Consider the following 23850-nt stretch of genomic DNA (forward strand, 5'->3'; position numbering starts at 1 on the left):
AAACTCCTACCAGTGGAGAGACACTGCCCCATCGACACATATCAGCGAAGTCCCAACCCCCTAAATCCTGCATACCAAAAAACCCCACTGACATTAATGGATGTCAGCGTTTAATCAAGAATTAGCAGATCTTTCCAGGCGTGTAAATTATTTTTCAGAACAATGTCAAACTACATTCAGATGGATTCAACATTATATCGCATAGCACATAAAAGCAACCACAGCAGTTAATTACTCTCAAACAAATGATAAATGCATTTAAATTGGTTGCTGGACTCATCATACTGAATTACATCTTGACACCGAAAAAAAAAAATTAAGGATGCACCACTACATCTATCGCTGCTGACTGCTTTCGATATGGTGTTTTCTGCAGCATGACACCAAAACTAGAAAGTAACAGGACTTAAGAGGCCACCATCCCTCGTCTGATTTCACAGCTCCTGTCCATATTTCAGGAAGCAATCACTGCGGGAGGGTGTCTCAGTTCCTTATTACAGGTCCCTCAGTCATCTCAACCATCAGTTTCTAGTAGTTAAATTATGTTGCAACCATCCTTCAAATTATTTTAGAAAGAGGAAAGCATGGGGTTTAAGAAAAGAGATGGGGGGTTTTGGTCATTTTGAGTTTTTTAGAACTATAGTTTGAACATTTTAATTAATGATCGGCTGCTGCGTATCGCAGCATACATACCATTTACAAATACTAGCACATAATTTTATGCACTCTAAATATGAAATATTTCATATATTTCTGGAGGTTTTATCACTATTATAAGCACATAAAAATATGCCTCTAGTCCACAGAAGATGTGCACATTTGCCTTCAAAGAACCAATTTAGCTGTTGAAGGGATTTTGTTAAATCTCTTGTATGTATGTTGTACTTTCCCTAAGGCTATACAACCAAGTTGGGTTTTTTTCTTTTTTTTAACCAGAACTTTTAAATACAACTCACAGGCTGCTCCTCCCCACAAAAACGAATCTCTGGGATTCTGGCAGATTCCCCAACTTTACATTCAAAGCGTTCCTAAGTCTGTTAACTCACAAAAACAAGTCATTTTTCACCTCACTCAGCTTTTTCTATAAATGACACAGCATTTTGCCATTATCTCAGTTAACGACAGGACATACACCACCTCTGATGTGAGAAGTTCGGGCCGTAAACATTTCTTCAGGCTCACTAGCTCTCCGCTTTGTTTTACACTCTGCTGCTACTTTTTTTTCCCCCCTTCTGGAAAACAAAACATGCTGCTTACAGAGTCTTCCAAAAAAGCATACAGCTGTTGCCAATCACCAAACAAAACAGCCTTCTAAAATTGAAGTCCTGGGTATTTTCCCGTGGCAAGCACAACATAACGAAAGGGAAGAGACGAGAGTTACAGCTTCCTAGTTAAAAAGGCTATTATTTGGTCTGCAGTTCTGTAAAATCTTAATTGGACTAACAGTTGGTACGAACTCGGTCTCACAGTATTCTTTTCATGCTGACAGGCTGTTAGCAGCCACGATATATCCTGCAAGAGGTCAAAGGTGTGGAAAAACAAACAGAGCAGCAATTTTAGAAGATGAAGAGAAGATAAGGATTTGTCACGACATTTTTCTACCATGGAAAACGATCCAGCTTTCTCCACAGTCCGTGCCCACTTACTCCAGTCACTTCTTGCAAGTTATTTCCTTTGGGGGGAGAAAGAAAAAGCCGCTTATTTTAGAAAACTGGCTTCTAGTTACTTGAATACAAAGACTGATAAAGATGCCAATGCCTGACTTCTCTCACTGATCTCATAACTTGGAAGAAAATGGCAGGATGTGTCTCTGCACAGATTTTAGCTATAAACTCTTCATGTGAACCCACAAAGTCCCATTTCACATTAAAAAAAAAAAAAAAAAAAAAAAAAGTTTAAATGCAAAACAAGCCCAAGCCTGCAACAGCAACTAAAACTCCTAACGCTCTGGAACAGGTACTTTTTTAAACTATATGCATCTTAAATGGTGGGGTTCGCATGCAAGGTAAGATCTTGCAGGAAATTTAATGGCATTTTTTCCATATGAGGCAATTAAATTCAATTTCACACTTAAAAGCCATTTGGAGTTTAACCATTTTATAACCCAGAATCTTCTACGTGGAATCACAGCAGCTTCCATAGAAACTTAACCACAGAGTGAGACCCACAGGTATCAGAAGTCTACCATCGCCCTCATGATCACTCCTCCTCCCTTCTAACAGACTTGCTACTACTACTGATCCTACCAATCTCCGCCCGCCTTAGGAGCTCGACCAGGTCAGGAGGAGAGACCCAGCACCACTTAACTGGAAAAAACCCACAGTATACCAAACAACTGAAGGTTTTCGGTGTGTCCTCTTGATGCTCCTACTTCTGTATAATGCTGGAAAACAGGCTGATACTTTGGTGGCTTGTCAGAACCAAAGGTTGGAAGAGTCACTCAGGTTTGGCATGAATGGGGCAAAAAAAGTCAACCCTTCTTTGTGTATTTCAGTAGTTCCTGTTCTGCTTCCAGGTCCTCTCCACCTTAACCTCCAGTACCACCGCAAAAGGTTATCTTGAACATCAAAATGTCATCAAGATTGTGTCACGTTTGATTAATCAAGACAAGGACCTCCCCGCAACCGCACACAAGCACTATGTAAGCCATGTTTGCAACTGCATGTAGAAAAGCATAAGAAAAATCAAAATCTAGGTATTAATGATCCCAAATAAACTAAACCAGTTGTGCTTCCTCACTCAGTCTCCCAGGTACATCCACCACTAACAAAGCAGGAGATCTGGACTGTATTTTAATCATGAGAACTACAGGTAAGCAAAATACACAGCTCACGTTTTCCTTTGTTTAGGTAGCCGCGTCTTCTTTTCCATTGGGATGCTCAAATTAAAAGTGCTCATCAGTGCAGTTATGGATTTAGGCAAGCACCCAAAATGACCGTCTATCACCAGAAGACATCATGTCGCCTCAGTAAGTGTCCATCCTTGGGCATGAGGCTTTGAGGGCTTCTCATTACCATAACATGATGGCTCCAACAGAAGAGCGAACGCTTCTTAGAGCAACGTGCGCTCCTGAAGCTGAGCACGCGTCTCTTTTCCACCTCTGTGATTAAGGTCTAAAGCTGCAAGTTGACTTAAATATTGTAGAGAGTATTAAGAGTATTGACCATGGAAGGTCAATATGAAATACACCCTCGGGCAGGTGGCATGTTACGCCCCTATGGCAAGGCATTTGCGCAATGAGCAATTAAAATTCAAGCTGGGAAGCATTAATTCAAGGCTTCGTTAGGCTTCCTACGTATTTACGGCAGAGGCTCCAGGCTGGTTCTGCTGATACCTGAAGCGCTTCCCTGAGCTCTGTGGGGCTGGAGTCGCACTTCGGGGGCACCAAGGGGTAAACGCACGCATGGCCCTGACAGAAAAATAAGTATTTTTGGATGCGATACTCTGTCCTGCAGCTTAACTGAGGAAATTAATGCCTCCGGGCTGCCTTACCCCACCTCAGCCGTTTACCAGCCACACCACAGCTTGCACTGACCCACTCGCCCGCCCCCTCCCCCCGCGCCTGACAGAGCCCAGTCTCCACTTTTGGGGTGGTTTCTGTTTGGTTTGGGGGTGTCAGTGGGTTTTGGGGGTTGGTTGGTTTTTTTCTTTTGGTCCACCACAGTTTCTCCCCGCCGCCCTTTTGAATCCGGAGCCGCGGCCGTTCGCCTTAAAAGGGCAAAATATCTGTGGAGAAACGGCGGCGGGAAGGGGTGGGGGGGGCGGAGCGGGGAGGCAGGCGAGCCGCCGCCGCCACACAGCGGCCGGGCCCGGCCGAGGGTCCTGAGGCGGCGGAGCCGGCCCGCGGCGGTTGCCGGGAGACGGCGGGGCCCCGCCATACCGGCGGGAAGGGCCAACGGCACCGCGCGGGCCTCGGCCCCTGCCCGTAACCTCGCCTGAGGAGAAAGAGCGAGTCCCGGCGGCGGGCAAAGCAACTCCGGCTCTGACATCCCCAGGCAGGGCAATGGGGAGCACTTGGGCATCGTCCGTCGCACCTGGCCCGGTCCCGGGGGTAAACCAGCACCCATTTGGGGCTGGTGAAGTCCCGCGTGGGGCTCCGGAGGGGCCTCGCTGGAGCAATGCAAGCGTCGAGAGGCCGAGGGGCCCCGTCCGCCATGTGCCCTAACAGGCGGCTGGAGGGGGGGGGGTGACCTGCATCCCAAAGCCCACCCCAAACGAGAGCAACCCCAACTACCAGGATGGCTCGAACAATCCTCCACGACCCCAGCGCTCCCGTTTAAATCGGCGAGGAAGACGTCGGCCGCAAAGGGGAGGCGGATTTGTCCACCGACCGGCAGCAGCGACGGAGAGGTCGAGGCCCGGTTGCCGCCAGCCGAGGGGCACAGCCCCGCAGCGGCAGCCGGGGAGGGGGGGGGGGGGAGCCCCGAGCAGGCCCCCGCCGCCCTCCACTGTGCTTGCACATGAAGCCAGGCGCTTCGGCAGCGGATCATCCCTTTTTCTCTTCTTTTTTTTTTTTTTTTTCCCCTTAAGGAGTCCTGAACCAAATGCATCGCGATTTATTGGCTAGGAAAAGATACTAAGGGGAGGGAGTGATCCCGCTCCTGCGAGGTCTCCGTTTTCTCCATTAAATCGCTGTAATTCCCCTAGTCTGCGGCAAGTGTGAAACCCGGGCAGAGCATCTCCCGGGCGTGCTGGGAGCTGAGGTTCCCTGCAACTTTCCCATCCCGCCGCCCCGCCCGCACACCCTCCACCGGACCAGGACACTGCAACGAGCCTCTGCCAACCCCCCCGACCCCCAAAACACCAGCACCCGCCGGGCAAGGGCGGCCAGGCAGGGTGGCGAGAAGGCTGCTGGAGAGCCCCGGGCACTGCACCCCTGCGGGCTCCAAGTTTCCCTGACCGCCCGGCTGTGAATCGCTCCCTGCAGGACGCCGGCTCCCCCGGGTTTCTCCCGTCCCCTCCCGCAGAGGTAAAACCCCCGAGACAGCGATGCGCTCCCATTCAACCCACCGGCAGCAAAGACTCCCCCGGCGGCAGCCCGCCCCTGCCCGAGCTCGCCGCCGTGCCTCCCCCGGCAGGATGGAAGGGGGGGGGGGGGGGTACCGAGTCCGAAAGTCGCCGCACTCCCGCCCACCTCGGGGCTCACTCCTCACATCCCCCCCCTCCCCAAGCCCGGAGCTCACAACTTTCCCATCCCGGGGCCACCCGGGAGGGTGCGGGGGCGGGCGGCACCCGGGGCGGCCGTCCGCTCCGCGCCCCCCCTTCTCCCCGGTCCCTCCCCGGCGGGCGGCGGCAGCGAGGACGGGGGATGGAGGGGAAGAGGTGTCCGGCGGCTGCCCCGCAGGCAGCGAGGGGGAGAAGGCGGCGAGGGGGATGGAGAGACGAGGCACGGAGCGCTCCGCTCCCCACCCCCCCGCGGGCGGTGGGTACCCGGGGTGAACCCCCTGCTTACTGTGGGCTCTTGGGGTAGAAGGGGAGGGTGACGTGGCTGAGATCCTGGATGTCAAAGGCGGTGGGCTCGGCCGAGATCGCCTGCCGCTTGGTCCTCTGCTCCCCCTGCAAGGTGCCGGCGCTCTGCTGCTGCGCCTGCTGGGTGGCGGGCCGGATCACGGAGCGATACTTGTCCAGCTCGTTCTGCAGCTTCTGGATCAGTTCGTCCTTCTGGTCCAACTCCAGCTCCAGCTCGTCGATGAGCGCATCCCGCTGCCGCAGCTCCTCGATCTTCTCCTGCAGCGCGTACTGTAAATCCCGCAAAGTGCCCATGGTCCTGCCGCCTCTCTCGCCCCTCGCCTCTCCCGGCAACTTTCCCCCCCGGGCCGCCCGCCGCCTCCCCGCACTTGGGCCAACTTCTCCTCCGCCGCCCCGGCCCGGCCCGGCCCGGCGCGGCCCCGCTGCCCGCCGGGGCCCCGCCGCAGCCGGACCCCCGCCGCCGGCACCGGCTTCTCGGGAGCCGGGTTGTTAGGGGCGATTTCGATCCGCCTGCGTCAGGCTAGGCTGGAGAGGGAGCGGGAGACACACACACACACACACAGAGGAGGGGGAGGGAAGGCGGCGGGGAGGGAAGCAGGGGCGCCTGCGAGGATGCACATGCACTCCCCGCTCCCTCCTTCCCGGCCCCGCCGGCTCCCCGCACCGCCCACAGCCCCGCGGGGTCGCCCGGTGGGGGGATGCGGGGAGGAGGGGGGCGGCTGGCTGGCCGGCCGGCGGCTCCCCGCCCGGGCTGCGGGAGCCTGTGCCGAGCCCTCCCCGCCGCCGTCCTTTTTTGCAGGAGGAGGCCATCAAACAGGTCCCAACCCCGGGAGATGGCTGCGCAAACCTGCCCTCTCCGTCCCGCTTTCGGGGGGTCCCCTGGTCCTCTGCCTTCCCACCCTCTGCTCCAGTCAAGGGTGCTACTTTCTCCCGGCAGAACTTGCCCGGCTTACCTCCCGTTTACTCTTTTTTTTTTTTTTAATAGCCAATTTTTGTTCTCTTCACTGAGTGAACGCACGAGCCCAGTGCCTGGCATGGCTCCCCCTCAGTCTCAGCAAGCTTTGGGCTCCAAAAACCCAGATTTGAACGTGAATATCGGTCAAGTGTGTCCGCGCTGGAAAAGCCTGGAGGCAGGGCATACGGAACTTAGAGCACTAAAAAAATAGGGGAATAGACTTTCTGTGTAGCCCCAAATACCCACATGAAAGCACGAGCTAGTTTCTGCCGTAGCGAACACGGTAGGATTTTCCCAGTGTGCGAGCGCGACACCCCATGCACTAGGATCGTCTGCATGCCGACAAACCGCAACACGCCAGTTCTACCTATGGCGGTAGATAACGGTCCACGGGTCTGCAGCACAAAAATAACAAAATAAAATAAATGAGCCGCGTCGGCTGAGCCCTCGGTGCCAAATGGCTCTGTTTTCTTTTGTCTTGCCTGCGTTTGCCAGGCACAGAAGGGACAGCCATGTACACCATGACAACACGGCTCCGGGGCTTGGCCCTCCGGGGCAGAAAGAGGGACCTGTGGGCAAGAAAATAGCTGGTTTGGGGGTTTCCCGATAAGATTGAATAGTCTGGAGGAGCTGGGGGTAAAAACCCCCACAACCCAGCTAGGCACAGGCACCCTGCAAGAGCTTCTGCGGTGCTGGGGCACCGGCACAGTTTTGTGCTCCAGGGTTTTCAGGGCAGCAGAAGCAGCTACTTCAGTTCCTTCTCTGGGAGTTGGATTTGGGGAGAAGAGAGGTAGGATGCAGCCATGGATACGTTTTTTGGAGGTGGGTGGTACCTACGTGTTTGTAGCTGCTGTTTGCAGTGTGCCTAGACTTCCCATTCGGGCATTACCTGGAGATGAGACACATCCAGACAGAGACTGTGTTTACGGGATTGAGCTTTTTTGGTTGGGTTTGGTTTGGGTTTTTTTACTGTTACATCCTGGTGCTTGGCTGAATCCAAAGTTCCAACTTTCAACCTGCAGATGGTCTTTATAAGATAAATTTAAATAATAATTAAAAAAAAAGAACAGATGAGGAATTACAACTGCTCCCTGCTTAACGCTCTTTGAAAGGGCCTGCCCTCTGTTTGTAAGCGTGAGGCTTTTTGCACATTCTTCAATGTATTTGATACCTCTCGCATTTTTTGAGATGCACATGAAAAAAAAAATTGGGTTATGTAAACCGCTTCAGTTTTCAGTCCCCTTGATGCATGTGCCAAACACAAAAGCAAAGTCCTCTGGTTGTTTTCACGGGTTGCCAATGCGCTTTAAGTTCAGACAGTATTTTTTACTGTATATTCCCTCCATTTCAGTCTTGCATAACTCACTAGGAACAAAAGTACAAATTCCTTCTTAACATTTCCAGTTTAAAGAAGTGTGGCATTAAATAGATGCACTCCTGCTGCCTATAAACTAGAAATCAATAATAAATAAAATATTTTAATAGCATTCAGCTGGCATGCTTGAAGTTTTACTGTTTTCCTCCCTACAGAAGCAGTACCAACTTCCGGACGAGGAAGAAGGTGATACGGTTAACTGAAGCCCACCAGGCTTCGAAAGAGTAACAGCCCTGGGGAGAAACTTGTGCATAATTTCTAGATGACAAGCGGTAAAGTCACATTACTTGGTTTCTATTAGAGGTGCACAGCCTGGGACTGAGACAACAGTACCTAGATCAGAAAGGGTCCAGAGAAAACCATGAGAAATTGTGGGAAATAAAACTGGCAAGAAATTTAGCTGGGTATATCTAGAGAAAATATTTATTTACAGGTAGGAAGCAGGTTTTCATAAGAGCTACGAGGTCTAAAGAAAGATTTTATGGCGCAGTTTTATATTTGGGACTATAATCAACAGCTGTCAAGGTTGGTCTTCCCCAACTTAAGGATGAGGCCGAAGCAGCCCAAAGGCCTTCAAAACCTGACAGCCAAGTTCTGCCACAGGCAGGCAGCCAGCAGTTGCCTATTCTTGGCTATTCATGCTCTCCCAAAGAAACCATCGGGCAAGTGCAGGTCTCCTCCCTGCGGTTCATACTTCAGGCTTTCCTGGTACCGGCTGATGTGTAATCTCAGGGATCCCAGGGTACTGCCCCACTCCGATAAAAATAATTCCTCTGATCCCATTCCTTTCAACTTCAAGTTCCCAATAAAACAAAATCTCAGACTCTCAGGGCAGCTGCTTTGTCGTCTTGATCCAGTGAATGGAAAGAAACAGCTTTAAGGAGAAGAATGGCAGGAATGCACCAACTGGCTTCATTTTGGGAGGATGGGGCGAAGCTGCTTGCAGTTTGTTAAGGGAGCCTTAGGCTACGGTCATCCCAAAGCCTTTTCCTAATCTGGTCACTGTGATACTGTGCCTGGATGTCAAGTAAGCAGTAAGCAAAAAAAAAAACCAAAAACCAAAAAGAATCTGCAGACAGCATCTTTGTCCCAAAACACCACGTGCTGGGGCTTGCTGATGGGAATCATGAAACAGGGATGTTTCTTCTCTTCGAACAGGCTCTGAGGTACTCATAATATTTCCTCTCTGCACAGCTCCTAGGTTTTAATAGCTTTTGCTTCTAAACCTTTCAAGGATCATCTGTCACTAAATGCACCCACTCAGCTGCCATCTTCCAAGCTAAAAACATATTTGAAAGCCCTCTATTCTGCAAACGTCTCCCTGGGCTCGCCAGTCAAAGCTCAGGTAGCAAGCAGGATCGCTGACAGGCAAATGTCACCTTGCTACAGCCAGCCAGGACAGCGCAGGCGGAGAAGCTGGAGATGCATCACTAAGTACATACATAAACATTTTCCTCCTCCTGGAAGCATTTTTTTTCCGCTGCCTAATCCAATCCAATGCACTCCTTACTCTTTTCCCAAAATATCTACGGGAGCAGATCTGCCTGCGGTAGAAAGTTGAATCGCTTGGGTTTTGCGATGTATTCCTCTGCCGGTCTGGGCTTTGTGCAGATTTGGGAAGGTGCGTGACCTATGGGACTCAACCTGCTGCTGGCACACAGCCACTTGCAAAGCCGAACGCATTCCCTACGTGCATATTCACGGCAACACCTTCATGATGTGAAGAAGGAAGGGCTAAAAATACAGGAAGATCCAGAGGGAAGCAGCACGTACGTGAGCTGAACTCTTGCAAAAAGCATGCTATAATCAACTCAAGGTGCAGTTCACCCCTAAGACTCACCAGGTCTCATGGCAGGATGCTACCTGCTGTTGCACCATGCACCCAAAATTCACTCCAGTCCCTGAGGAAGAGGAAGCAGTGCCACCTACTGAAACATGAACACATCTGACTCCTCCCCCTAGTGAACATTTGGCCATTCTTTTCGCCTCTTGCCCCAAACAGAGGGCCTCCGGTAGCTCCTTCTGGGGCCACGGTGCCCCTCAGATTTGCAGGGGGCCGCTAGAAAATAATTCAGCCTCCGAGGATGGGGATGAGGCTGGAACTACTGTGTCAAAGTACCCTCACCAAGACCAAGGAGCAGGAATTGGCAGTATTTGGGGAGTGATTCAGCCCCATTTCTCTCCAAAAATAAGCCCTATTTTCTCGTGACATCGGACAGCCCTCCTAATTTTGGTCCTTTCTGGAGCCTCCAAATCCAGGGTTGGGCACTCTTGCAGCAAGTGTTGTCTTTTAAACCCCATTGATTCCTGAGAACTGGAAGTCAAATCAACATCTCAACTGGATTATCTCGAGGTTTTTCCTTTAGTATGTAGATTCTTTCCATTATCAGTAAGAAACACTGAGAAGTAGCTCTTGTGAAGAGCATGCAACCTCTCCAGCCTGCACTAGGAAATCCTCCCAGGACTAGGATCATTTGGAGTAGAGTGCATGAGAAAAAATACACCCCAAGACCTATTATTAATGTTACAGAAAAAATGTTCACTGCAGAGACAAGAAAAAAAAAATAGCGTGCTGTACTGCAATTGGTAGCATGCTTAGCTTTTTCTATCACATTAGGGGCATACATAATAACACAAAAATGAATGTTTTTGTCATGCAAGGCAAAAGGATGAGACATTATGAGTGTATAATAGCACAGAATTATCCACGTAACATGGTGGTTTCAAGCCCTTCTCCCCTCCTGTGCACAGATGCGTGTGTCAGAATCTGATTTAAGATGCAAGTTTCCTGTTCTCCTTCATGGGCCCTTTGTCCGGAAAAAAAAGATAGCATGAGGGACCTAACACACTGGCAAGGTAAGAGAGAACCCTCCCCTCGTTGTTTTTCCAGGCTGGAGGAAAGCCTGTACCTGTGGTTCCTGCTGGGTGGGCTGCAGAGCTGAAACAGAGAAGGGTATCAGTCATCTTTGTGGGAGGAACACGAGTTTTACATAAAAATAGCACAATAAATTATTCTCAACATCCAGAAGCTGAATACACATTCAACAACCCCTTCAAAGCTTTTTCCTTCTGTTAGGGCAACCAAAACTGTCCCTCTGACTTCTTTTGCCCACTACAAGACCCTATTCACACCAGCCCTGCCTACGTATCTACAGAAACTACAGATCCTCTGCCCTCCAAAAAGCATCTGACAAACTTAAGTTGAAAGATGTCTTTCTAAGCCAGGCTTTTTCTCCCATGATCACGTGGAAAGTTGGATTTTCAACAGCTCACCCCATCAGATCGTTGCATGTGGTAACAGTGGGTCTCCGCATCCCTTCGCTTCAGTGCTAGTTCAGCGGCTCATGAGTCCCTACAGGGTAGGAGGAGATGCTACAGGCTCCCTGGTAGCACCTTCTCCTATCCTCTGCCTAAATGAAATCTTTGGGGCTGGGCTTTCTCCAGGAAAGAGTAAACTCATTTTCTGCACACCCCTAGATAGGAGCTGCAAATAGCAGCAGATCTCCAGGCAGGTCAGGCGTGGGAATCATCATCCCTGATCCCATCCCTCCTCTCCATACACACCTCAAGTCACTGGTTGATTTTTTTCCCACCTGCCAGAAAAGGCTGGACTGCCCAGAAAGGTGAGACACGAGCAGAGCTTAGACACATCTTCCCATGGGCTGGATTAAGCCAGAGGCAGCTTCAAAATGATGCAGCTGCCTTAAGAAGTCTCTTTAGGCTCATGTTAAGCAGCAACTTGTTCTGAAAACTGCCAACATAAATACGTAGTGCTGTTTTGCAGTTACTACAATTAGACACTGACTATGCCCCTGCTTTTCTCAGCAGTCCCAGGGCACTAACTATGTAGAGCAAAAGCAGCATTTAGACAAGGAGAGCCCTGGAAATGTAGTTTTCTTTTGCTTTCAGCCTTAAGCTACTGGCAAATAAACCCAGGGACCAATTAAACTAAATGTAGGGATGTAGATCTAGTCTTGGAGCCATGAAATACAGGTTATAACGGAGGTGAAGTTTGTAGAAAACATCAATTCAGTTGACGTAGTTGGAAAAACAGATTCATTCTGGCTCTCACAGAGGTATCCGTGAGATTGGGAGAAGCTGAAATGTTTGAAGGAAGGTGGGAGCCACGTGTTGGATCTGAGGCCACTGATTTTCATGGAGACAGAGCTGGGATAGCCAGGCCAGCCAGCTTCCTTGCACTTCTTATCAACCAGAGTTTAACCGCTCAGGACAGCCCATGCTCAGTAACCATTTTATTTTCACTATTCAACATATATTCCTCCTCCCGCTGTATGACATCTCAGTGTCACAGTGAAGGGGTGGGAGAGCTTGGAGACTCATCCGTCACCCATCCCACGCACCAAATGGTGTGGGGTTACTGCCCGAGGATGAAAACAACTCAGCCTGATCACACAACAGCAACAACATCCTAATGCTGAAGAGCTCTGCAATTCATTCAGTCATTGAACGATCAAGACACACAGGCTACCAAAAGTTTCCCAAACCTCAGTCTTCAGAGGCAAGACCCTTACAAAGCCATTGACACAGCCAGAAACCCTACAGCTGCCTAACACACGCTGCGTGTCACCCCTGTATTGCATTGCTTAGGAAAAGCACTTGGGCAGAATATAGATCTGACCTTACCGTGTTACATGGTCCAGGCAATCAGGAACTCAACGGGTATCAGGACATCTGAGGTCAAATCCCAGCTTTTTGCCTTTGTTTCTGACTTTATCTGCTCCTACTAACCTTTTCCCTGCGAGATCATCTCTTCATTTGTCCTTGTGTGGGACTCTAAATAGCAACAACATCTTCTAGGGGCACATTTTGGAGTAGCGATTCTTGCATCGGTATTTGGCAGTACACTGGTAATAACTTGCGTTGACCAAAAGTAAGGTTTGTCCTGTGAGCCCGCCTGCAATTCTTCACAGTATACTTTTAAAACGCTACACAAACACAGCTAAAATCATCAGCTGTTACCACGCAGTTACATCTTTTCCTTTCTCCAACTTCCGTTGCCTTCTGCAACTTGCTGATTTTTTTTAGTCATGGTTCTCTGGTTGCAAGAGGTGGAAAGCCAAGTACTCAGGAAGGTATGAACAGCAAGAGACTTGTTTCCCCCCCGGATTATTTTAATTAATAGCAGCTCATTTCTACAGCTTGACTTTGAAGCTGCTTGATGCCATTTCTTAACTTCTCGGGTTTTATGGTGGCAAACTGCTTGCCAGCCCCAAGCATTTGCAATTCCGGGTGCTCCCTCTCATTGCCCTTTTGGACCCCACAGTGTTTCTTATCTCTCCTTGCCAGTAATGCACCACTCACCTACCATAATTGCCTTGGTCTGTTGGGCTGATTTATCCAACCTTCAAAACAATTCATTTATATTTGAAATTGGATTAGAAATAAACACGTATTCTGCTACCACCGATATGAAAATAACTACTGCGTTATCATTATTTTATGATGAATGCATTGAGAACAAATGCACTGTCTCTTTATGTAATCAGATTAACTCCCCTGCTTATTAAAAATTATTATTTGAATGTTTCAGGTATTTATAACAATAAGCACAAACCATAGATTTTAAATCTTTGTTTTACATGCCTGGACAACAGACTGGTGTTTCTTAAAGATAAAGGTAAGTTGCACTGAAAGTTGCCTGCCTTTTTAGAAACAGATTTGTGCGAGAATTTATTCTGAAGTCTTTGTCTGACATCTGCACATCCCGAGCAGCTACAAATATTTTACTGAAGTACCAGACTTTCATTTAAGTATCTAGAAGTGTCCATGTCCACAATTCTAGCAACATTAAACCCTTCCTCGCAGCAAACATTTCCAGAAAAGGTACGTACTCCGGAGTTGATACCCATGATCATTTAAGGCTCAGAATAAATGGCTGCGTCCCACAGAGGACCCAACTTGTTAAGGTACCAAGGAAATATCCATGAATCATCCAGGCACAGTCTGCAAACAGGGGCTCACGTCGGGTTTCACAAAGGTTTTACAGCGCTCCACTGACTTCTACAGCTATTTCTTACTTATGCTTGGGGAAACTTCATCAGGTTGGGCTCTCTGAGCGTGTAAAAATGTTTATGCTCACAGTTTTGTCTTTGTCAGTGTTTGCTCAAACTGATTGCTCTACTCATCAGAGCATTAGATGCCAGTATTCGCCTGATTTCCTAAGCATTGCCAACAAATTTCAACCGACTGCCCTGCTGCGTTGAGTGAATCAGGGGACAGGCAGCACTTTTATTCTCACCTTTGCACAATTTCTCCTTCAAATCAGCAGCTAAACCCCTGGGTAAAGCGCAGGGCTCTCTCCTCACTCTCACGGCACGGCCACTACGCCGTCTTGGAGGAGGACGTGTAACCACATCTCCTCAGCGGCTGCTGAACCCGGGGCTGCGGTGCCTTTTCTGACTCCAGCTCTGGCTGGTTTTGCTCTGACCCTGACTCCTCTCCGTTGCAAAGTATTAACACATGCATTGAAACATGCTGGGAAAGTTCACCTATGCAACTCTTCCCCACCATAAAATGTGCTGGGAAGGTGTGCCCCGGCACATCATCCCCACCACCTCCTAATCTTTCACCTGGGTGGAGAACAGCACAATTTTCACTGCTGGGGAATTATGATACCGATTCATGGGAGCTTCCTCAAATCTAGAAGGAAAAAGTCCTTTGGAAGCGATGGTGCTGCAAAAGCAACATGCACTTTGGGTCTGCTTCTCTGTGAAGAAAGATTTCTAGGTTGGTATTGACCTTTTATAGGCTTCTTCTCTGCAAGAACTATTTCTGTTGAAGCTTTATCATCTATGATTTTACTTGAGCGGCTTGGCCCAAACAACAGGGTAATTTGTTCATACGCTTATTTATGCAACGCATATACACAAAGCTTAGTGTGTACAAACTCATCTTCAAAGCTTCTGACATGCTGTGAAAGGGTCTCAAGTTAGAATAGGAAGGATCCATATTGATACACAGCATAAAAACCTGCACTGTGGCACACAGGAAGGCAACCTATGTTATACTTCTGCTCCCTGGAAAAAGAATGCAAATTCACAACCCGCTTCAAAAATCCCCCTGCTCCTTTACAGATACAGAAACATCAATTTGTTGTGGGGTTTTTTTTGTTGTTGTTGTTAAATCTACTCTTTTCCTTTTTCTTTTTTTGCTTAAAAGCCACAACTATCAGCAAAACAACTGTTTCCAGCTCACAATTTGTGCATGACGTAGCGTGAAGTGCCGTGAGCAACCTCCCTGCGTGGTGGGTGTTTGGCCCCGCTCTGTTCCCTTACATGGCCTGCAGCTCTGGCAGGCACAGCATTCTCCACATTCTTCATTTTTTCCCCTGCTTTTTAATTCTCATTTCTTTTAGGAGGAGAAAACACAAAACACAAGGAGTAATGCCGCCCTCTACTGCCCTGCTCTCCCAGCTCAAGGTGCATGGCTGCAAACCTTCACACCAAATACTTGTTGAATCACCACAAAAAACCCAACAAAACATCACCCCCCCCAACACTCAATCAAAAGGCAATATAGAAACAAAAATATGCGTGCATTAAAAAAAAAAAAAAAAAAAAAGAAAAGGGGGGGTCAAGAGGATTGCTCAAACTCAGCCTTAGTTCCCACTGATATATTAATTTATTCTGTTTCTCAGCATGAGGGTAGAATTAATATTGCAAGCTTTTCTCGAGTTAGCTACTACAACTCTAAAGAATTGAACATGTGGCACATTAAGGGGCATATTTATATAAAAGTGGGCATTTATAAAACCACAGTACTGTCTCTTTATATATCCCTTATAGTAGCCAAACTCACAGCCTTCTTTCTTCTTAATATTCAGTTTACTTGATAAGCAAATTACTTCAGAGATACAACAACTCTACCTGCAAGCTCCAGCAGACCAGACACCACATTTTAGGTGGGTTTTCTTTACCACACCTGTATGTGTTCCCTCTAAAGAGATGCAAAAGATAGATAGATTTATTGAAAGTTTGAATCAATTATTTGATTCAGTAATAGACATTAAATCATTGATTCGCACCAGTTCCTGGCTCTTAGCTCAACATCCAGTACGTGCTGCGACTATGATAACGTGCAACAACCCTGAGCATGCACATAGAAGTCAGGACACATAAACCTAAAAATCTCTGTCTTTTAGTACTAATGACCAATTGAATGACCAATCTGAAAAAGAAAGACATTTCATTTTCACTATGTACCACAATTCTGTATTTAGGCTCATTTCTTTAGATTTTAAATTATACCATTTTCATGAGTCTGAATCTTTTTTACTTTCCAATTATATCCGCTCGTAAACTCTCAGAAAAGTCAATTAAATTAAAGCAGCTCATGCTAATACCACCACACATAAACACATACATCACTGCAATTGCAATTAATCCATCACCTTAAAAAAAACAACAAACACTTCCCAAACTCCTCAGAGGTACAGATAAAGTTAAACTTTGCAAGCAAACTCTTATTTAAAAAACATTAATGTAATTTCCAGATGGAGTTGGTATTGATTGGGCAGCAGAACAGCAAATGCTGAGCACAGATGTCTTAATTATGGGGAAAGAATCAATACAGGAGCCCCACTAGAATGGAAAATTTAAATAGATGGTTTTTTCCCCTCCAGCTTCTAGACATTTTTGTAGGCGACACTCAGGAGATGGGGTAAATAATGTCTTTAAAAGGCAAATCAAACCCAAACAGATTAGGAGATTCAGGGAAATAAATTTATCCTCGGTCTGAAATGGTACAGTACCCAATTCTTTGGTGGCAAAACAAGGACAGTCCAGGGTCTAGCTGAGACCAAGTTAAAGCATGTCCCAGCTTACATCGTAGAGAGCGCCTTTTATTAGCCCAAATGATGCTGGAAGAAAGAGGCATGACTTTGAGGCTAAACCACAAAATATATTTGTGATATCTATATGAAATAAGCCACCATATATCTACCAGGAGATGAAATTGGAGATGTGAATTCTATGTCTGATCTCCAGCCTATGAATGACCAAAACTCAGCAATCTGTGCTCTTTCAAAGGCATAAGCAACAACCAGTACACCATAATCATTTCTTGTTCACAGGCTGCTACAGCCTGAGCTGGATTTGAAATCTCAGGAAGTATTAAAGCATCTCCAAAAACCTGTATGGACAAGAACTGTACCAAACATCTGCACTTTGCAATACAATCCTCTTCTCGAATAACGTTCTTACACATTCATTGATGGAAACAAGTCTATTTCTCACCTGTGGCTTCTTCTCTTACTTATATTAAGACACATTATTTGCAATTACCCCAAATACGCAACTAACATCTACATATCGATACACCCTATTAAAAAGTTTCACCAAAACCATTAGACCTGGAGCAGGCTTTGAGATTTTCAGTGGAGAATTCACTTCATCTGGGTAATTCCTTGATGTGAGGGAAAGCTCAGAGCAGAGGTAAATGCTAAGCCTTTCCCTTTCATCTTGGGAAATCAAAAGCATTTCTTAAATTTCTGTCTCATTAACCCATTTTAACAGGGTTCTTTCAATTTCATAACAAACTGCATCCATTTAAATTCAATACTAACTAAGAATTACCTTCACAGCAAAAAGCAATGTTTATTAACAAAACAAGAGCGGGAGGAAAATGGGAATCCTCCAAGAGATTTTCCGTTAGACCCAAACAGACTTACTGAAACGTCCTTCGAGGAATCAGGATGGCAGATGCCTCCTCATGTTAATAAAGAATCTTAGACATGTTTTCAACGTGATGCCTTTAGGGAAAATAAAAACCACACAAAAAGAGAACCAAATCTGAATATATGCACTTACATTAATAAGTAGGAAGAGTCAGAGAGTGTGTATTTCCATATGAAGGCCTATAGTGTAAATGAATTATCTGTCTACAATGCAACCAGTTCCAACATTTTGGAAAAAACGCCTGTTTTCCTGAGGCTAGGTGCTATTCATCCACCCGAGAGAGTAATGCAGACAGAGCATTTGGACAATGACCATTTCCAGTCCTAAAATCTCTGTTAACGCCAATTAGTTGAACTCAAAGATTTGAATTAATGCAATATTTTTCCTTTGTAACTACTAAACGCTTTTTTTCTTTTTACTGGAAAAGCCTTTTACTGTACATTCAGGTTTTACTGCCCACTGAATGGCACGTTAGGTGTTTGCAAATCTAAACCTTCAATTTGTACATCATTATTAGGACTTTTTCCATTATGCTAATGGGTTTAAAAAAAATATTACTTTAATTGATATTTTCCCCCTAACCCTCTATCTCTTTAGCAAGACATAAGAAAGAAATGGTAGAAATGTGCAGAGACTGGAGTAGAATATCTAGAGAATAACTTCTTGCATCACGCTACTAACAGTTTTCAGGAACATCTTCTTGCAGAGAGCAGTGATTAAAGCTTTAAAAAAATGTACCTGTTTCCCCCCTGAAGGAAAAAAGGGCCATTAGAACATAAAAATTTGAATGTAGTTTGTCTGTTGATCATTCAAACCACATCGTTTAACCCATATTTTTTAACTGTAGCTTTAGTTTATTTCTATTTATTTTTAGCTCATTTCTAAAAAACACAGAGTAGCCTAAAACATGAACTAATTGCAGCTCCTGCTAGCTGCATGGGTTAATTAACATAATTACTCATTCGTACCCTGGTCAGCTTGCTGAATTCATGTACTATATTTCCAGCTTGAATAATTTAACAGGTATTAATTATTTACACCTTCTAGCTCTTTCAAAGGAGTTGTTCAGAGTCAATGCCAGTTATTAGATTTGGCAGACAAAGCCAAGCGCTGCCCCACGAGGGCCGGCTCCACTCTTGTGCCCGTGCTTTATCCCAAGGATTACAGGAGGAAAGTGGGAAAGTTTGCATTTAGCCGCCAAAAGCATCACGCATTAAATCTCCCTACATCCAGCACTTGATTTATAGACAATGCCAGCGAGTTCAAAGGAAACTGAAAAAAACGTATCTCCCTACTAAGCACTTTTTTCCTTTTGCTAGTCAATACAATGCATTTTAAAGGGCAAGACTGCAAGTCAGCAGACATCCTTCCCCCGTAATCTTTGCAAGAATTTTCTCTTCCAGTAATCGAAGTGGTGGTTTCTAGCTAGGGAAAGGCCATACAGCCACAAAATTGTCATCAGAACATCCAAGAAAGGGGGGGTTACGTTGAACATCACCCACCCACAGCTTTATCTGTGCACCATCCCACCGGCTGCCCTCTGCAAGCTGCCAAAAAAGCCAGGGTAATCTCCTCCTGCCAGCAAGAACCTCTCCACCTTCATCCTTTGCTTCAGTGGGGGCCTCAATGAAGTGGCTCCATGTGAACCCAGAGGGTGAAGTTATGACCAGTGTGTAAGTAGGAAACAACTAACTAAATGGAGAAGTAACAACCAGAGACCAATAACCACATGTATATACTGGTAGCTAAGGCTAAACTGCTTTTTCAGAGTGCTAATATCCCCACTGCCGGGAAGGATACCGAGCAGCTGGAGACGGTGCTGAAGAAGGCAAGCAAAAACCAGAGCTGAAAAAAATAACTTTATCAAGGACAGAAAGGCACTGATTTGTTTAGCTTACAGAAAAAAAAAAGATTAAGAGAAATTTCATTATATTACATAGACACTATAATGCAAGCGAAGAGCTCAGTATTACATGGCATTTTTGGAGTAGCAGAGAAAGGCGTTGCAAGAACTGGAAGACAGGTATACTCAAATGAAAAACGAGGCACCTATTTTGAACACAAAGTGCAAATAACCACGAGAACAAACTCCCAAGCAAAGCAGTAGATCCCATACGTCTCCACCTGCAACTCAAGGTTAGCAGTGCCACCTCAGCCACCTTCTCCTCTGCTCCACTGGTGAGCTTTGAGGTGCCCATCACTACCCCAGCTGAGCAGATTTATGTTATAAAAGCCCCAAACCAGCCAGCTTTTTCCTGCCCAAATACATTTATTCACAAATCTCAGGGTCGCTCGCTGCCGTTGCTGGGGTGGAGGACATTGCAGCCATCCAACCTCTCCTCCATTTACAGCCGCTGCAAAGAGCCGTGCCGACGGAAAAATATTTTGCCCAGCCAGACCATGTCTGCCAGCATACACGAGACGCTTCTCCCCACCTAACAGTTGTTTTTGGGGGTTTGACAGCTTTCACCCAGGAATCCTTCCCCAGGGTTTAACCAATAAAAATACCCATGCGTGAACAGTGCAGCCTTTCAACCTCACCTGGTCCCCCGGGCCAACGCAACCTCTGGTTGCATCTGTGGAGCTCCTCAGAGGGCGGTGTGGTTACCCAGATGTACCTGAGGGCACCGCTGGCTATGTACTTTACCTTATTCAAACGATCTGTTTAAAGATTTCTGGTCTATGAGTCCTTTTACAAGAGCAGAGGGTGGGGACGCAGACCTGAAAGCGTTTTTTCATTCCCAGGAAAGCTTGGGGTCTGTGCAGCCCTCCAGCTTTTCCCTCTGCAATGACCTCTCTCCATTCCCTGGCAATGGAAGCGTTGTATTTTTTGACTGTTTTTAACCACTTCCTGGCATTAAGCTAAGGGTTGTCCTCTGCATTTTCATCTCCTTCACTGGGGTCTTGAGGGATGTGTAACCTGAATTCAAGGCTATGAGACATGGGTCTGTCATTGCCTCGATCATTGAACATTTTGTGTCCCGTGGAAGATAAGGCTGAAATAATCTGTGTGTGTTTAATCTCCAGCAATAAAGGACTGCCTGGTAACCTCAGCTGGAGTTTCAAACCGCTCCCATCCGCTCCCATTGCGCGGTGGGTACCCAGATCCTCGTGCAGCCTCTCCCCGTCGGTCGCCCGTTCTGCACATGGATGGAGAGGGGGTTCGGTGACAGCACCCACATCACGTAGCCCCTCTCACCTTCTGCAAGACACATGCCAACCCCTCCCTACTGGGTTAAATAACCCCAGCAGCAGGGGATGCGCTGGAAAACCAGGCATTTTGGGACCACAGTCAACTTTTTGATGTGATTTACAGCCAAAGGGAGATAACACGTTATGGTTTCAATATCCAGTGTTACCCTAGACTGATCCTGTTCAGCAGCGTTACATCCCTTATCAGAGGTGTTAGTTAAGCCAGTGCTAAGACTACAACCTAGGCTGGCAGCCCTTAACGTACATGATATCCTCATCCTCCACAGTGACCGAAGACCTCGTGGATAACATTGCTATGCTTCATACCTGATGCTTATGAATATTGCTGCATATCATGGTCTTTTCTTCCACATATCCTCTTCCTCACATAAGACTTTGTGGCCAGGAAGGAGATGGCATAGCATCCATCTATTCAACCCCAGCCTTAAATGTGATTTAAATTAATGCTCTGTCCAGACCCAATCCATCCCTGGTTCTACCGCACAGTGGTACCAAACCCTTTTCTCCTTGCACCACCAACTACTCTGCCAAGCTATCTGAGCTAAAAAGCAATGAAAATACTAGGAAATATTGGCTGTGTGAAAAGGCAGAACAAGTATTCTGGTTTTAATAGACGTTTTACTGTTGGGTCAGGCGTCATTTAGGTTTTCAGAGCTCAGACTCCATTTCAAGGAGCATCCGAGAAAGCTATCAATACGGAGAAACACACAGTAACCATTTTCTTCCCTCCTCCCCATCATTTGAGGCTCTCTGTCCATCTCCTGGCACTACGTGGTGCCACAAGTCAAACACAACTTCAGTTTTCTCATTTGCTTGCAAAGCCAGATTCTTAGTATACTGGGCTATATTGCAGTTTGAAAGCAAAAGCTCCTACTTAGCCACTATTTTCAGCTCAGACTTGGTATTTTTATGACTAGAGATATGCTTCTGAAGCCTTCACGAGCTGAAATACTGCCCCTTTTCCACATATACTTTTGGTCACTGGGATTTTTTAATTTAGGATTTTTGCTCTCCTCTTTCTGTTTGTCAGTTGTGGCCATGCAATAACTTGGAAGGGGTGTTACAATTTCATGAGGCCAGTAGCTGCAAAGCTCCAAGCCTATAAAGAACATCCATGTGAACACGTGCCATTTAATTACCTGGTAAAAAGCACATATACTTTGCAGTCTGCAAACATCCCCTGTTTCACTTAACGTCTCCCATCAGTGATGGGCTGCCAGGTCCTTTCCTGCGGTGCTGTACACCGTTGCTCCTTGGCCAAACCAGTACCTTCACCTCCTCTGGAGAATGCAACACAGGTCCATAGGAAACATGGCCGGCGTTCACCTCCACCAAACAACATGTCACATCAGCTGTCCTGAATTTCTTCTTCTCACCCCACTGCTTCTCAAAAGGCAAATCCACCAAAACCCCCCAAGCTGGAACCAGTGATTGATCTTATTTCGGAGATGCCAACGATGCAAGTCCCAAATGAACCTGCATCATTTCTCATTTCAAGCCTGAATATTCCTTCAGTGCTCTTAAATGAGAAGTACACTTAAAAAGAAAAGTCTTTGTTTAACCTCCTGGATGCTTTTATTGGTTAAAGATCAGTAAACTGCCATTTATTTTAGTGTGCTTTATCAAGCTGATAAACACAGTAATTACTTTATGCTGAATACATCTTTGAATGTATACGAGTGGAAACTATATTTGTAAAGGCAAAAATGAGAGACCACCTAAAGGTTTTAAAGATCAGCCAGTAATAGGATGACATTTCACTTCTTCAGGAACATTTGTCCATAATGAAAGCAATGTCTAAGCACGTAAAATTGGGTCATAATTATCCCATTATCATTGCATGGGTCTGAAGGCTAGACCACGATAATGTCAGAGGAGAATGTTTCCTCCACACTGGGAAATCATTACCTCAATAGTTTCATTAGCAGAGTATTAGGCTCAAGCAGCTTCTGCTGTGAACAGGCACTCAGACAACAGAAACAGCCTGAAACAGCATCTCAGCTGTTCCCTCAAACCCGTTACTTAAAACCACCTCTTACCGTACAGGCTGGGGGGGAGAAACACTTCTGATGAGACCACCAGAGAGAAGAGGAACAGAAAAAAATCACACAAGCTTGAAGTCATCCTCATGTTCTCAGCATGGCAGCTGCAAATAACATACCTAAAGACTTACATAGCATGTACTAGTATATATATAGGAACTACATATACTATGTATACGTCTATGGGTTAGCATGTCAGGAGCTACATAGGATATACCAGCAGTAGCCCCATCTCTAGAGCAATGAAGATGTCTTCCACCACCCTGAGTCCATCTGTTGCAAGAGAGCCGTGGCAATCCTGGTGGTCTCCAAGTGAAAGACCGCCTTTGCTTTCAGGACCAGACACCTTAGACTAAGATGAAAGGTGTTAAAATAAAAGGAGAAAGAAAGGAGGGCCTCTGTATAATAAAATCGAAGTGTTAGAGCAGCTTTGCCAAGACACTATGCCTAGAAAAAAAAGTCTCCTGCCCATCAGCAGCACAGCCTGGCTATAAACACTATAATTGTCCAAATACCACTTAATTCACATTAATTGAAGGAGGCAGGAAGAGTCGCATGATTGGGACGGTAAACTCAATGGTCACAGCTTCCTTAGGAAGGCAAAATATTGTTATCGGGCAAGTCCCTGGGAAAAAATGATCTTATGGGTCAGCGTCTTAACAGATAAAACACAGAGTGGAATGCGTTAGGGACAGCTAAAATATTGGAAAACAGAGTGGATCAGGTCTTTATACGCTGGCTTTTCAAATTTTCAAAAAAAGGTGGACCAAAGGGCCATTAAATTTTCTCTGCTGATGATCTTCAGCAAGTTCTGAAATACTAAGAAAAACATTTTGGAGAGCCAAAGGAAAGCAAGCGCTCCACGAAGGTTTTTAGCAGGTAAATGGAATTGCACAGATAATTGTGGCAGCTTGACATCAATCCTGGACATCCTCTGGGATGTGCGATTCTCAATTTAATTGCTGAAGAAATTAAGGCAATATAACGAATGCCAATCTACATGGCTCTATGGAAAATAGATCTCATGAAACGAACTTAGCGAGTTTTATTAAACCGCCTGCAAATTGGGTTGAAAAAGCATTTGCAGCCATGTAACGTAAT

The 23850-nt window shown here is 46.3% G+C and overlaps 1 protein-coding gene across 2 annotated transcripts in view; it reads right to left on the reverse strand.

Moving 5' to 3' along the window:
- PRKG1 (protein kinase cGMP-dependent 1) overlaps window positions 1-23850 on the reverse strand; it is a 527620-nt gene that overhangs the window by 487477 nt on the left and 16293 nt on the right. The window contains exon 1 of one of the 2 annotated variants that reach the window (XM_049810176.1): window positions 5453-5961. The exons of the other annotated variant lie outside the window; for it this stretch is intronic. Within the exon in view, the coding sequence (XP_049666133.1) occupies window positions 5453-5763 (311 nt within the window). The 5' untranslated portion in view covers window positions 5764-5961. Of the gene's footprint in view, window positions 1-5452; window positions 5962-23850 lie in introns of those variants that run through there. 2 annotated transcript variants of the gene reach the window in all.

Source organism: Accipiter gentilis, chromosome 9 (genome assembly GCF_929443795.1).
Source record: "Accipiter gentilis chromosome 9, bAccGen1.1, whole genome shotgun sequence".
Taxonomy (NCBI): domain Eukaryota; kingdom Metazoa; phylum Chordata; class Aves; order Accipitriformes; family Accipitridae; genus Astur; species Astur gentilis.